Source organism: Halyomorpha halys, unplaced genomic scaffold, assembly GCF_000696795.3.
Source record: "Halyomorpha halys isolate HHAL.00 unplaced genomic scaffold, Hhal_1.1 Scaffold1310.1, whole genome shotgun sequence".
Taxonomy (NCBI): domain Eukaryota; kingdom Metazoa; phylum Arthropoda; class Insecta; order Hemiptera; family Pentatomidae; genus Halyomorpha; species Halyomorpha halys.
Genome location: NW_027108292.1, coordinates 95,976 through 109,727, shown reverse-complemented (window position 1 = coordinate 109,727; position 13,752 = coordinate 95,976). Strand labels below are relative to the sequence as shown.

Sequence of the window (13,752 nt, the reverse complement as noted above, 5' to 3'; positions counted from 1 at the left end):
AAATATATACAAAGAAAAAGCTATAGATTAAATACAACAAAAGAGAGTAACAATATATACATTTAACTTAAAGAAAAGAAAAATAGAAAAAAAAAAAAAAAACATCACTGTATGTCAAAAAAAAAAAAGTAAACAGCACTACAACAATCAAACAATTAAGCACTACAGACAACTAACAATTTTATTCAAAAAAATTCTTCTGAAAAAAATTTCTTCTATTATGAGGGGATTGAGGCCATTCCAGGCCGTCAAGGTTTCACCGATGTAGGTAGTTTAAACTGCTCCAAATGGATCTATAGTGACCACTCTCTTCTGACCACTATGTTCTCTGATTGTGATTGCCCTGAATGGGCCCTCGTAACCTTGCAGCTCTTTTCCGCGGATCGTTCCCATGTTTCCGGTATACCACAGTCCCGATTTTAATTTGGGCCATCGAATCGCGGAAACCGAGGTATTACCTTGCCATCCGTTTTTGCTTCTTCCTCTCTATCCTGTCCTTAACTTTAGCCCACACCCTTCGTCGTACCATACTGTTAACGGCAATAGTGTCCTCACCTGCCGCCGTATTCCGATAGTCGCTGCGACGCCCACGTAATCCAAAAATAACCTTGAATTTTGCTCTCCCTGTGACAGTGTTTCGAGTCGTTGTAGGCTATGATCCCCTTTTCCATTGCCTCATCCGGCTCGAGTCCCTTCTCCAGCTGGTACATCCGTAGGTGGTCACTAAGGGTAATATGGAAGTATTCCGCCTCCACCTTTCGGATGACCTGGAGTATTAAATGTGCCACGTTACTTCCAAGACTTTGATCTCTACTCTAATTTCTGCATTGTCGAACTCTCGTCCGTTTTCAGATAAGATTCTCTCTGGAACGCCGTTATACTGGAACCACGTTCGCGGGCCTTCAATACTCCTTCCGCCGATTTTTCTGTAACTGGGTACACCATTGCATATTTACTGAATACATTTACTACCTTGATCCACTTGCACCCTCTCCATGTAAACGAGTCCATTTGTAGATCACTAAGTGGCGCTTCTGCAGTGGGCGTTTCTTCCTGTATTGCCTGCGGTGGGTGCCGGTCATATTCGTTGCTTAGGCATACTTCACAATTTCCTACGGTGTATTTGATAGTAGGCTCCTTATAGGCTCATTCCTCACCAAAAATATCGCCTTCGCAGTGCCTGGAGTGTTTCATTAAGCCCTCTATGATTCGCCTTGCCCTGGTGATAGAAGAGTGTCTCCTCTTTTTAGCGTTTTGGATCCCACAGAATCTTAACCATCATCGTGTACCGAATAAATTGTCGGTCTGTACCGATTTTTTCCGCCCGCCAGAGACGCTGAACCTTGTACCAAAGAACTGCATTGTCAATATACAAGTGGTGGGTCTGTTCCGGTTTAGATGCATTTTTCAATGACTTGTCTTGGTTTTCCAGATGATCTGCGGGTGTTTTTAATTAAACATCTCGTCTAACTCTTCCGTTCCCATGGGTCTACTTACAGTTGATTCTTCGTCTTCAGATGTGTTAACCCTGTTCTCAGTGTTCGGAATTTAATGTTCTTCTTCTGGGGCCCACCCTTTTAGGAACTGTCTCCCGCTCCAGATGGTTCGCCTTGTTCATCCTCTATTGCATTAATCATTAACGCTCTTGAAAGCTAGTCCGCGACAACGTTGTCCTTCCTGGGCTAGTACGAATGTCCATGTTGTCCTGGCTGAGGATCTCCTTCCATCTGGTGATCCTTGCAGATGTATCCTTCAGTTTACCAACGCACTGCAATGATCAGTAGTCGGTGTGTACCCTACCTAAAACCTCTCCCAATAATATATGGCCGGAAGTGTCTAACTACACCAGCAAAGCAACTCCCGTTCCAGGGCGCTGTAACAAATCTCCGCATCGATGAGGCCACTTCTCATCAACTGTGTTCTCAATCAGTCTGCGGTAGTCGATGACTATACGGTACTTCTCCGTGCCATCCATTGACGTAGACTTTTTTCTACCGCCCACTAAGGACTCTTATATGGCGAGGTGCTGTTTATCTTCTGCTTTTCCAGGTTCTCTATTTCTTCTCTGATGTGTTGTTGAAGTGCTTGAGGATACCGCCTTTCCTTTACATAAGTCACCCTATTTAATGGAATCTCATGATCTGTTTTCCCAGTAGCATCCAACCTGTCTCCTTCCTAAAAAAATTTCTTCTCTTGCATCACCGCGCCTACCCTCTCTTTCCCAGCACCTAAGAGCCTCTGGCAACTATATTTCTTTCCTTTCTCTATTCCATTGTCCCATTTTGTTCTTTATACGCACCCCTACTTTATTCATTAGGTCACACCATATAATTACTTGATAGTCTCGATGCATCTTTCCCATTAGATGAACCGTCACTTGTTTACCTTAAGCCTCCCCCTTCCTCAAGCCACTGCCTCTCTCTCAATGATGCAGGGCTCACCCAGGGTAATTAATTGACATACCCACCTTGACTGATCTGGGGTGTCCCCTTATCCGCCGACCAACATCTCCAATGCTCCTCGCCAAACGATGATACTCGAGCTCCCAGTGTCCACCAGGCAGGTTTCTACCTCCCTTCACTCTTATTATAGGTAGACCACCATACTTCTCTCGTACATTGTAATTCTTTAATGTGCGGCCGCCCCTCTGCAGGCATACTCCTCAAATTTCTTGTACCTTTCACCCTCTTGGACCTTGTCTCCACTCTCCTCCTCTTCTACTGAGTCCGCACTGTTTCTTGGTTCCTGAATATCTTCTTCTGTCTCTGATATTCCTGATGCTTCTGGAAATTCGCTGGGTGATTCTTTATGTCGTAGTCGTTGGTTTTTCCTCCTCACTTGCTAAGCATTCACCTCCATTGGCTCCCCTGGGCCTCTTCTTTTATACAAATATTCAAATTTTGGAAATTTAAGGAACTCCTATTGTCGCCTATTTTGTGAATTTTGACTAGAACTATTGTACCATTGCCATGCTTCCACTTACCGTGTATCCAGAGTTTCTAAAATTATATACTCTGTATATAACATTATAAAGTATTTGTTACAGAAATTTAAAATTCTATCCATTTAAGTCGAAATATCCCGCCATGAAAGCTAATTATGAACTATTGTTTAGAGAGAAGAAATATTTTTATTTATGTTCTTCAACCTGGCTTTAATATAAATTCTCGTTAAAAGAGACACCCATAACTAAATACAACATTATAATTTTTAAAAAATTATAATAAAATAAAATAAATAATAAATAAAATAATAATTATTGAAACGCGAGAATGGTAAAGTTAATAACAAAAATAACAACATAGGCCACTACTTAAGCCAGAATTTATATTAGCCTGATCTGAGGATGTGAGAAACTCTAAGCCATAGATTTAGATCTGACTGCGAACTGATTACAGATTTTTTTTAGTCATTGTGTGTAAGGTATACTTTTTCATTTGTTCGAGATTTTCCACTTGTCCATTTGTCCGATGAGGTTGTTTATGACTGGCCTGTATGAAGACTCTCTAGGTACCAGCTGTTTACGATATAGTTTCGTTGTTTGATGAGAATTAGATATGTTAGAAGAGATATGTTAAGGTTGTTGGTGTAAGTGTATTGGTGATGGTGTAAATATGGATATGGATGTGGTGGCGGCATTTTGTATTGTCGTATGTAAATTGCATATTACCCTATCGAAGTCATTAGTTGTATTTGTTATTGTAATGGTGAGTATGTTGTTGAATATAAGTGTCTTGTATCGTTTCTAATCAGTGAGTTTGACGTTGTTTTTGTGGTCAATGGATGGAGTAGGCGTTATGCTAGACCTAATTGTAATAGAGAACTGGGAAATCACTGTATTTGAGTGTAGTGCTAGTCAGTAAGTAGGTGTGTTTGAGTCTGGCTTGAATGACTTGAAGAAGTGCGACGGCACAATGAATGGGGGGGTCAAGCCTGTAATTATGATAACAACAGAAGCTGTGTGTATGATTATGTTAAGTTGTGCAGCCGCAGTGTGATTATAACGGGCCTGTAAGAGGCTAATAGAATTTCCAGCTCGAACTTACGTTTCTTGAGCTCTGTGATGTTATAATAAAGGATCGAATTAATTATAACATCATAGAGGGGTAAGATGTTCTGTATGGGATTAAGCGTGGTTCTTAATTTTTTAAACATTGATTTAATTTCCTGGATTATCGACACGGAACTAGAAATCCATGCCGGCTCCGATGACGAAGGGTCTATTGTGAGGGGGAGACAGTCCACCCTGCGGGTGCATTGGATGAAGGTCGGATTTTGATCCGTAAGATCCGTGCCTCTTCAGAAAAAGCCAACTTTGGAGCAGCGTTTATCCCTTAACTGTGGAGGAAGTCGCCCTAATGGCACAAATGAGAGCCAGGAAGAGTCGTTGAGAGAACAAAATGCCCAGTCGGAATAGCAGGACCTCGAGAAGTATAAGTGAAAACATTAAAAACCTCGTTTTTGTTTTAATCACAAAATTGAAAAAAAAAGAGCAATTAAGTGCTGTCAGTTCAGAGATTATAAGCCGGCTTTATTTAGTTTATTTTGTATCAGTGACGAACGAGGAGTGTTCTCTCTGAGAACGACAAGAGAGGCTCTTCATCTCTGACTAAAATATAGGGGTCCGATATCTCATGGATAGTAGTCTACTCGATGAAAATGAAGAGAGCGTGTACCGTATGTTCACCATATATCCCAAGAATATAACGCCCATGTCTATACATAGGAGGTTTTTCGAAAACCTCTTGAGACTCTGAGGGGTACGAAGAAAGGCCTACGTCCAGAGCACGCTGCAGTAGATCAAGTAATATAATTTCAAACCGGGAAAAGCTGAATCCGAGTTCCTCAGATATCAGTGAGAAAGCTGATCATTGTTCCGTACTTTACCTGCTACAGGGTCATCTCGATGGAGAAAAATACGATAAGGTTTTATTTATTATTTATTTTACTGAAAATCATCTCGATGCATCAGCTTAATGTGGCACATCTCCTCCTGCAACAGCAAGGAAGCCAATATACGTAAATTGACACATTTCTATGCTCGCAGCTGGATTAACTAACCCTTCGAATGACTTTGATGGGCATAACAGCATCAAAGGAAAGGGTTTATCACACCCACTTCGGACGTATTTTTTTTCCGATCCCTCTAAAATTATTGTAGATTAGAAATTTATTAGCGTTATGTATAAAAATTTTAATTCAATAAGAGTATCACCTTTTTCTACGGTGAGTATTACAGGGTGTAATGAATACTTATCAGTGGATGGAGATGGAAGTGAGGAGAGATGATCGACTACGATTAACAAAGAAAGGAAAAATAATGACGAAATAATTTTAAAAAATTGTAACAATAAATAATTATAAAATCCCCAGCATTTTTTAGTTAGCGGGAGAAGGTAGAAATCAAGGGTTAAAGCGAAATATTAACCTTCCGACTTACAAAGAAGTTAATGGTTAGGTTATATTCCGACATCATTAGGAGAGAGTGATGAAAAGGATTAAATCGCACAAATGGCGTTATCAATGGGGTGATGTATTGTGAATGTTGACATTTTTATAGCTCCTTTAAATTAATTTGAAATATATTTGTTTATTACTGATGTTCTACTTTATTAATTTACAAACGGTTTTTCAGTTAATTTCATTAGCAAACCGATTAAAAATCTCTCACCATATCATTTATAGCTGTTTGTTAATGTTTTCGAATGATTACTTTTTTTAGGATTATTCCACTTTTTTAACTCACGAATTTATTATATTTACTCCATAAGGACTTATTTTAGGCTCACCTTCTGTTTTAAAAAGATTTGCTATTGAAGATAGCTAACAAGAAAACCTAATAACTTCTTTCACATTATTTACTCTCCACTCTCTAAAAGAGATCACCAAAGGAGGGTACTCGATTATCCACCTTATCGACATGAATGCGAGGTTTATAGTGTATATATAAAGTGCATACACACTTGATAATAGAAATTACTCACAATTGATCGCGTAAAGAAGGTGGATTCTTCACCCGATCGTACACACGAAAGATTTTATGCGTTTTACCACACTGGATATGAGAAACGTGTTCAACCCAGCAAGATGTAGCTGTGGTTTTGATACCCTAGAGAAAATGATAGAGAAAATTCAACCTACAATTTTGGAAAAAAACACCATTTTCCGTAAATCGGTAAGTTAGCTTAAGTAATCATTAAAACTTTTTTTAAATGCGGATTGAAAACTTTTCAAGTACATTTCATTTCAAATGAATGCAAGTCGAAGTTAAATCGTAAGATTGTTGTGAACAATTACAGAATACATACCATACGAAATAACAAAATGAATAAAAATAAAAAAAAAGTAAAATATCAGAATAACATTCAAAACTAGACACAAATCTTTAATCAAATACATTAATTTTAACAATATTGACTACTAGTTATTACAAAAGCAAACATTCTGTTGTTAGTTAATTCTGTGATTTTTAGGTTAAAAATTACTACACAAATTGGTTTTTTATTCTCATTATTTTTACCCTCTTTGGAAAATAATATTAATTTCAAAATGACAATACTTTTGTCACTTGCTTTTCCTAAGAGTAGATTCGATTTTGTGTCAAATAACTTTCATTTGCGAATAATCTCCCTTCTTAAATAAATATGCAACTAATATTACTTAGAAAGTTGGAGTTTCTCTAGGAGAGCACATTGGTATTTTCAATTGTTAGTACATGATTAAAAGAGAGCCCTTTGTAGATTTAGACTATGTGGATATATGCTATAAAATTGCATTCATTCGAACATAGCTAATAAATAATTTCGTTTCAGTTAATTACGTCAGAAATATCAAGTCTAGACCAAAGTGAGATAGACAAACCTTTCAATGTCATCCAGGTGGAAATCGAAAAGCGACAGAAAGTCGAAAAAGAGACATCACTCGAAGAGTCACAGAAGATCACATGGAAAAAGAACTGAGTTTATTGAACCCTTATACTTCGTTGACACCATGCAAGCTCATTCAAATAATGTTCCATTGTTTTTCCAAGCACCTCTTCATGGACCTTCCCAGCCCTCCTGGAAACCATTTCTTCCTGTCGGATATATTAATCCAACGACTTCTCCAGTCTTCCCAAATGTCAATCATCCTACACAACTCTCTATCGGACCTTTGTACTTACTAGCAGAACGCAGTCCACCAAAAGACTGTCCTATTATTCTGGAAAGTGCGCATTCGAATTCCGCTGATATGATTAGACCAATGAAAAATGATAATCTAAATGAACTGCTAACAAACGTAAGAAAAAATGAAAACACAGCCTCTGTAAATCTGGGTGAAGAAAGCTATTATTTGCCGCCTCAAACTGAGGCGAATGATGTTATTAATACATGGAAATCACAACATTGTACGAAAAATATGTTAATTGACAAACCGACTCATTATGGATATGGAGAACCTACAACCAAAACAATGCCACGTTTATCTACCAGATGGTCGCCGAAAAACAATTATATCACTTCAGAAACCAGAAACCTCACATCACTATGTAATGAGTCCTCGAATTTATCGGAGGAAGAAAGTCGCAACTCGGTATTGCTAGAGCATCCTCAAGCTATATCCAATGGAGATCTCACCGTAATGAGAATGATTGACAGGAATGGCACCAACCAAGGTGAAGAAATTTATGATTTCAATTCCCATAACACATGTGGATATCAGATATATTCGGCTAAAACGAGTCGCACAGCTGAAGTATCAACACCACATCAGAACGTAAGATGGAATTGTCAAACTCCAGGGAATAATAGGGAAACCCGTAGAAAAATTTACATTAAAGAGCCACAAGGAATGAACGATTTAAATAAAGAAAGAAGTACTTACTATAATGTGAAAAACGGAGTAAGATGTTGCCAACGACAAATGAACATTAAAACTGAGTCCAGCAAACGACGGAACTGTCCTATACTTTGGTGCATGAAAAGAAGCGATGGAAAAAAAAGAACCTTGAGAGGCATGACAACAGAAGATTCCATCAATGATTTGTACAGAAAAATTAATGACATCCAATCAACCATCGGGGCATCTGCTGTGAACGGTTTACTTGCTAAGGAAGTAGGCCACCATTCCAGGTCAATGGATTATCCGGTACCCTCAAAGCCTTTTGTTCCTCCAAGAAAATTGTATTATGATAGCGATACGGCCGTTACAGGAACTAACTCTATCACTAGAGGTATTAGCCCAATCAACTTAAGGTCTATTGAAAATACCGTATCATGTTGCTGTTCCTGTTGCCACCATTGTGAAAGAAATGCAAAAGAAAGAGGATTAAGTACTCCAAGTTGTACTAGTGACATCAATACATTAACGGAGTTCCCCAATCGCCACTATGAAACTGGGAGTTTTAATGATGGAATCCATGATGTTAATACGTACTATCCACAAACGAACACTTCCTTTCAACCTGATACTGACATACTCGGGAAATCATCACCAATAAATCAAAATATCAGAATCGTAATTGACCATGAAGGCAAATGTCAATGTCAATCTTCTTCCTCTTCACAAACCAAGCATGATCCTTTTTCGTTACCTATGCAACAAATATGTAGTCGACCTTGTTACTGTCCTCAGAATACTTTACATAATCCATACACCACAACTGAAAGCTGTGAAAGTAAGCCATTCGAAAAAAATTATTTAGCTATGAAAGACAACTCCACCTCGTGTTCATTATCAGATACACCTCCCAGCTATGGAAAAACCATTCTCCAAAGCCGACAAGAAGATTCAGATGAAACGTCTTTTGGAATGTCTCAACCATGTCTTTGCTCTCCTAATACCTTCAATTCATGCCACTGTGCTTTTAGTCAAGAATTGCGTGATATTATGGACCAAATTGAAGATAAAATAATATTAAAATTAGAATCAAAAAGATTATTTGTGAGCGACAAAGCTCCGGATCAAAGTCCTGCAGATATTAAGAACATCCAAAAAGCGAAATTGAACAATACAGCGCAAAATATAGAACAAGAAAATGTAAATATAAGAACTCAGCATACAAAGAGTGATAAAATCCAAAAAACAAAATTGAACAATACAGCGCAAAATATAGAACAAGAAAATATAAACATAAGGACTCAGCCTACGAAGCTTGAGGAACTAACTGGTGCTTCACCCTTAAGACCAATAGTAATAAGTAGCGGTGATACTGTAATAGAGAAAAATTTCGGAAAAAGTAAAACTGTTGATGATCCCAATGGTACTGGTACTGTTAATACAGTAAAAGGTCGCCCGAATACTCATGGACCCGGCTACTCTATGCTACCCATAAGGACAAGTGCAGGAGGCACCCGTTATGTGAGAGGATCCTGGTTAAAAAAAAATAACTTTCCTGGAAATATAAAAGAAAATAAAAGAGAGCAGTCCCGAACTTCATCAAATGATTCATCAAACTCGGGGCGTAGAAGGAGAAAGCCGGCATTTAAAAAAAAAAAACCTAATACAATGCAGGTATTAACAGCAATTCCTTATGTAGAAAGATATATAGAATCAACTAAAGATGAGAAAGGTGTTTCGAGAGATAACATACCAAGTGGCATGCATTATGAAAACGACATACTTTCGTTAAGTAGCTCAACAGTTGAAAAGAATGAAAATGACGGCGAAATGAATAAGTCATTTCAAATTAGAAGAATAAGACTTCCAGGACCGAAAAAACATATTTATATCCTAGTAAAAAAAAGAAACGAAAGAAAAAATACTACAATCAAGGAAAGTAAAGAAACTGTTCAAAAAAAGACTTCGATGAAGAGAAGTGAAGCCAAAACTTCAATGGTCAGCAGAGCCAATTTTCTCAAAGAAGTTTCCACTAAAAAAAAAATTTTTTTTAAAGGCTTGAAGCCGAAGAAAATACGCAGAATTTTTCCAAAGGAGTCCAAAGGAGAATTTTTCCAAAAAGGAGATGTGAGGTTGCATAGATAGTATAATAGATTTCCAGAAATTCTATAGCAGCTGTTGTTTAGTGCATATATCTAAAAAAAAAAAAAAGGTCATTTCACTCTCTTAATAAAGATCCAATCAACACTTAATAAAATTCTTATGATTGTCTATTTTTTATTTTATTATTTAATTTTTTGTAAATGTCTTATTCTAGGGAATAACATTCGCGTCTGAGGAGATATAAAACGGAATAGAAGGCATATCTACTGCATTAATTCTAATAGAAAATATTTATTCGGTATTGAAGTTTGAATTTTCAACATAAAACAAGGTTTGTAACTCTACTACAAACAAAAACTTTGTCCTGCCTACAAATACTAAAACATTCTCATTTTTTTTTCCATTATCACATCTATAAAGATAATAAAACGTAACAGATACTAGAATATCCTATGTCATATACTAATATCTAAGCTGTTTTTCACATCAGACATAAGATTGTTACAATACTTATTTTAACTTTTTTTTCCGATTCCTCTAAAACAGGAAATAATACATGAATTAATAAATGGCTTTTCGTAAATGAAACAAAAATGAAATTGAATAGAACCTTTTTTGACCAATGATACTTGAGGGTGTCCAGGGAAATACTTTTTTGAAGTTTGATGTGACCATTCTGTGGAGAATCCAAATTAAATCTTGGAAAGTGAGGGGCCTCCACGTGATGATTGAAAAATATAAGATCAAATAATAATTAAAGAGAAATATAATAAGTAAATGATAATAATAATTTCATTATCTATATCTAAATCTTAATTAAGTTTGGATTTCGAACATCCCACTCTACTATCCAGCAATGTTATCGTGTAGTGGACGTAGTCTCGTCTTCTTTGGAGCGCGGAATGTACTGCGCGGGTGTCTTTTTCGATGTAGAACAGGCTTTTGATCGAGTCAGGCACCCGGAACTGCTTAACGAACTCCGTAAATTCCTACCTCCTACATACTTTCTCATCTTCATGTAGATCATTGCCATCAAGTTATGTTTGCTCAAGAAATAAATTAACTTGAAGAATCTCGCTGTGCCTTTGTCAGAGATATAATACATTATTAGAATAGAGTAACAATGAGACGAAATAGAAAAAAATTAAATAAATAGTCAAAAGAAGATATCAACTTCAACATGACTTAAAATGATATAGAAATACCGTCATAAGTATAAACATTAAAAATGCACATGGGGTTTACATTACATATAAATGTATACATGTTATATATATAAAGTTTCATGACTGATTTTTTTCCTAGTTTCCTGATTAGAGAAGGGCACGTAGACATGTCTCAAATACTAACAAATAAAAAGCACAAAAGTAACGTATGACTTTGGTTCCAGTCACCAAGGCATATAGGAGTGTATTACATGAGGCAAGTCTTAACAGAAGGAGTACTTCTCGACCTCCTCCTGCGGGAAGACATGATGGAGTGTAAGTTCTGGAGGGAGGACTCCACAGATTTACTGGTAAATATTCAGGAGAGGATTGGTGAGAACCTAAAATAATTTAAAAGCCATTATATGGGAACAAAAGACAGAATGATGTAACCGGCGTTGAGTAAAAGTCCCAAAAGATGATAACATGAAGAAGTATTTCTCCACGTTTGGAAAGTAGATCCTCCCGGAATACTGGTTCTCTGAATCCTTTACGGTACATGGGGATTTCGAGCCAGGCTTCTTGACCAGGGGATAGATATCGAAGAGAAAACTGAAAGAGGCACAGAAGACTGAACAGGAAATTGAACATTGCAAATTGTTTTATTGGCAGTAGTTTGATGATAAGGTTACGAGTGTAACATCGAACTATTGCTGCACACCTGTGTTGCTCAAAAGACAGGAGGGAATATTGGAAATAAATAAATTAATATTCAAATAAATATTACAATCCGTAGTAAATAATATTACATTCATTAATCATGCTCTTACAGTATAGTCTAATTTATAAGGATCTTCAGCGCACTTAATCTGCCTACAATAGCTCATCATCAGTCTCTATGACCTCTGCTCCACCATTCATGCGTGATGGATAAGGTGGGCTCGGGAATCCTCAGGTCGAAAGTGTAAATATTATACATAAGAGCGTGAATGTGATTAGTAAATGACCCAATAGTTGACACAGTCCCTTAAGTTGACACTTTAAACTTACAATTAGAATAACAATTAGATTGAGGAGAATTTATTAATGTTGCTGCCAACAAAAAGAACAATGGTTGAAGAATAATGTTGGCTAAAATTGACAACTGTGTATCTCCATTAATGACTTCTACCGCCATTTTAGTATGATACATCCTCAAGTCAATTGTTTCCTTTCAATTCTGAAAACCCAATGAGACTTGAATTTAGGACTGTCAAAGTATGAAATGGATTAAATAAACAAATGTTGGGGCAATGATAGTGTCAACATTAGGATCACAGCTCCTTTTCTTGACACCAGTGTCAACTTTGGGAAAATGGCTGTCAGTAATTTAAACCTAAAATGTGAGTTGGGGTTTTCACTAGGAATCCATTTATATGTACTAGAAGTACGAGCTAGAAAAAAAGAGAAATTGGAATTTAATGTAAGTTCTTTGGGCAGCGTGTCGTACCTGATAAGGGGTTCGGATCCTCTGTTAATGAAGGCAGCCCTTAAGTCAATGGAACTTGACGATAAGGGAAACACATGTACAATGTACACCTGTGGTTAATTGCTTGGGGCTAGGATGAAATGAGAGCCGACCCGACTTTCTAGACCGTAAATAAAAGAGAATGGGAGGCAGGATTTTGGCTAATGAGAAGACAAGGATCGGAAGTGAGGACGAATGAGAAGTAGAGGGGAGAAAGGGAGTTAAAAGAGGCAATGGTAGACGAGGAAGACATCTGTTTGAGAGAATCGAGGAGAGAACACCGTTCAGAGAGTTGAGGGAGTTCTAGTAAGGAACAAGTTGAGATAGTCGAGGAAGAAGAGAGTTGGGTCCAGAAGCTGCCAAGCCAGAGAGGCGCCGCCGAACAGGGAAGGGCATTTCAGCGACAACGAAGATCTGCTGGCACTGCAGCCAAGCTGACAGACGCAACAAGGCTAGTTAGACCTTTCAGTTGTATTTTAAGTGGCTATTGAAGAAATGATAACCTTTGGGTCAATATAAATAACAAAGATCCCAACTGGTACTTTAATAATTAAGAATCCTTGCATAATACCTCCTAACAACGGCATAGTAAGTTGATAAACACGATATCTAATTACAAATATTTATATCTAGCATGCCATAGAAGCGGTCTATGGTATCTAGTCATTGAGTTCAATATATTGCATACATTTTTAGTTGGTTCCCATCAGGAACCAATAGAGATACATAATACAAATACATAAAACAAATTCGTAAATATATGAATATATATATAAGTTAAGTATCGGCGAAAGCCAAATGTCAAAAAAAAGAGAAGGAGGAATAAGATTTAACACGTGTGAACTGCTGTAACATACTAACTTTATTGGCTTCGGTACATCTCTTTATATACATGCAATCAGCTGATCTCCTCAGTCAGCTGACATCGAAGTAACAGCTGACTAACGCTGTAACTCCCCCCACCAGTTTACGAACAATCCTTGTAAACTTCAACTATACAATAAATTAATATAAAATACAACAAAAATAATTATTTACAATAAAGTATATACAATAAAAAAAGCAAAAGATAGACACTCCCCATTATCACTTATTACAAACTAAAAGTAAAGCAAGACAAAAATAAAATCATGAATTTATACAAAAAAAAAAAATGCAACGTAATTTATTCAGTATATC

The 13,752-nt window shown here is 37.0% G+C and overlaps 2 protein-coding genes across 4 annotated transcripts in view; one reads left to right on the top strand and one right to left on the bottom strand.

Annotated features, from left to right (window-relative positions):
• The window catches only part of LOC106689234 (uncharacterized), a 35,207-nt gene that overhangs the window by 3,588 nt on the left and 17,867 nt on the right, over nucleotides 1–13,752 (bottom strand). The gene's annotated exons all lie outside the window — the stretch shown is intronic.
• LOC106689233 (uncharacterized) overlaps nucleotides 1–13,752 on the top strand; it is a 40,590-nt gene that overhangs the window by 18,194 nt on the left and 8,644 nt on the right. Inside the window, exon 2 of one of the 2 annotated variants that reach the window (XM_014434123.2) lies at nucleotides 6,813–10,089. The exons of the other annotated variant lie outside the window; for it this stretch is intronic. Coding sequence (XP_014289609.1) covers nucleotides 6,868–9,963 — 3,096 coding nt within the window. The 5' untranslated portion in view covers nucleotides 6,813–6,867 and the 3' untranslated portion in view covers nucleotides 9,964–10,089. Of the gene's footprint in view, nucleotides 1–6,812; nucleotides 10,090–13,752 lie in introns of those variants that run through there. 2 annotated transcript variants of the gene reach the window in all.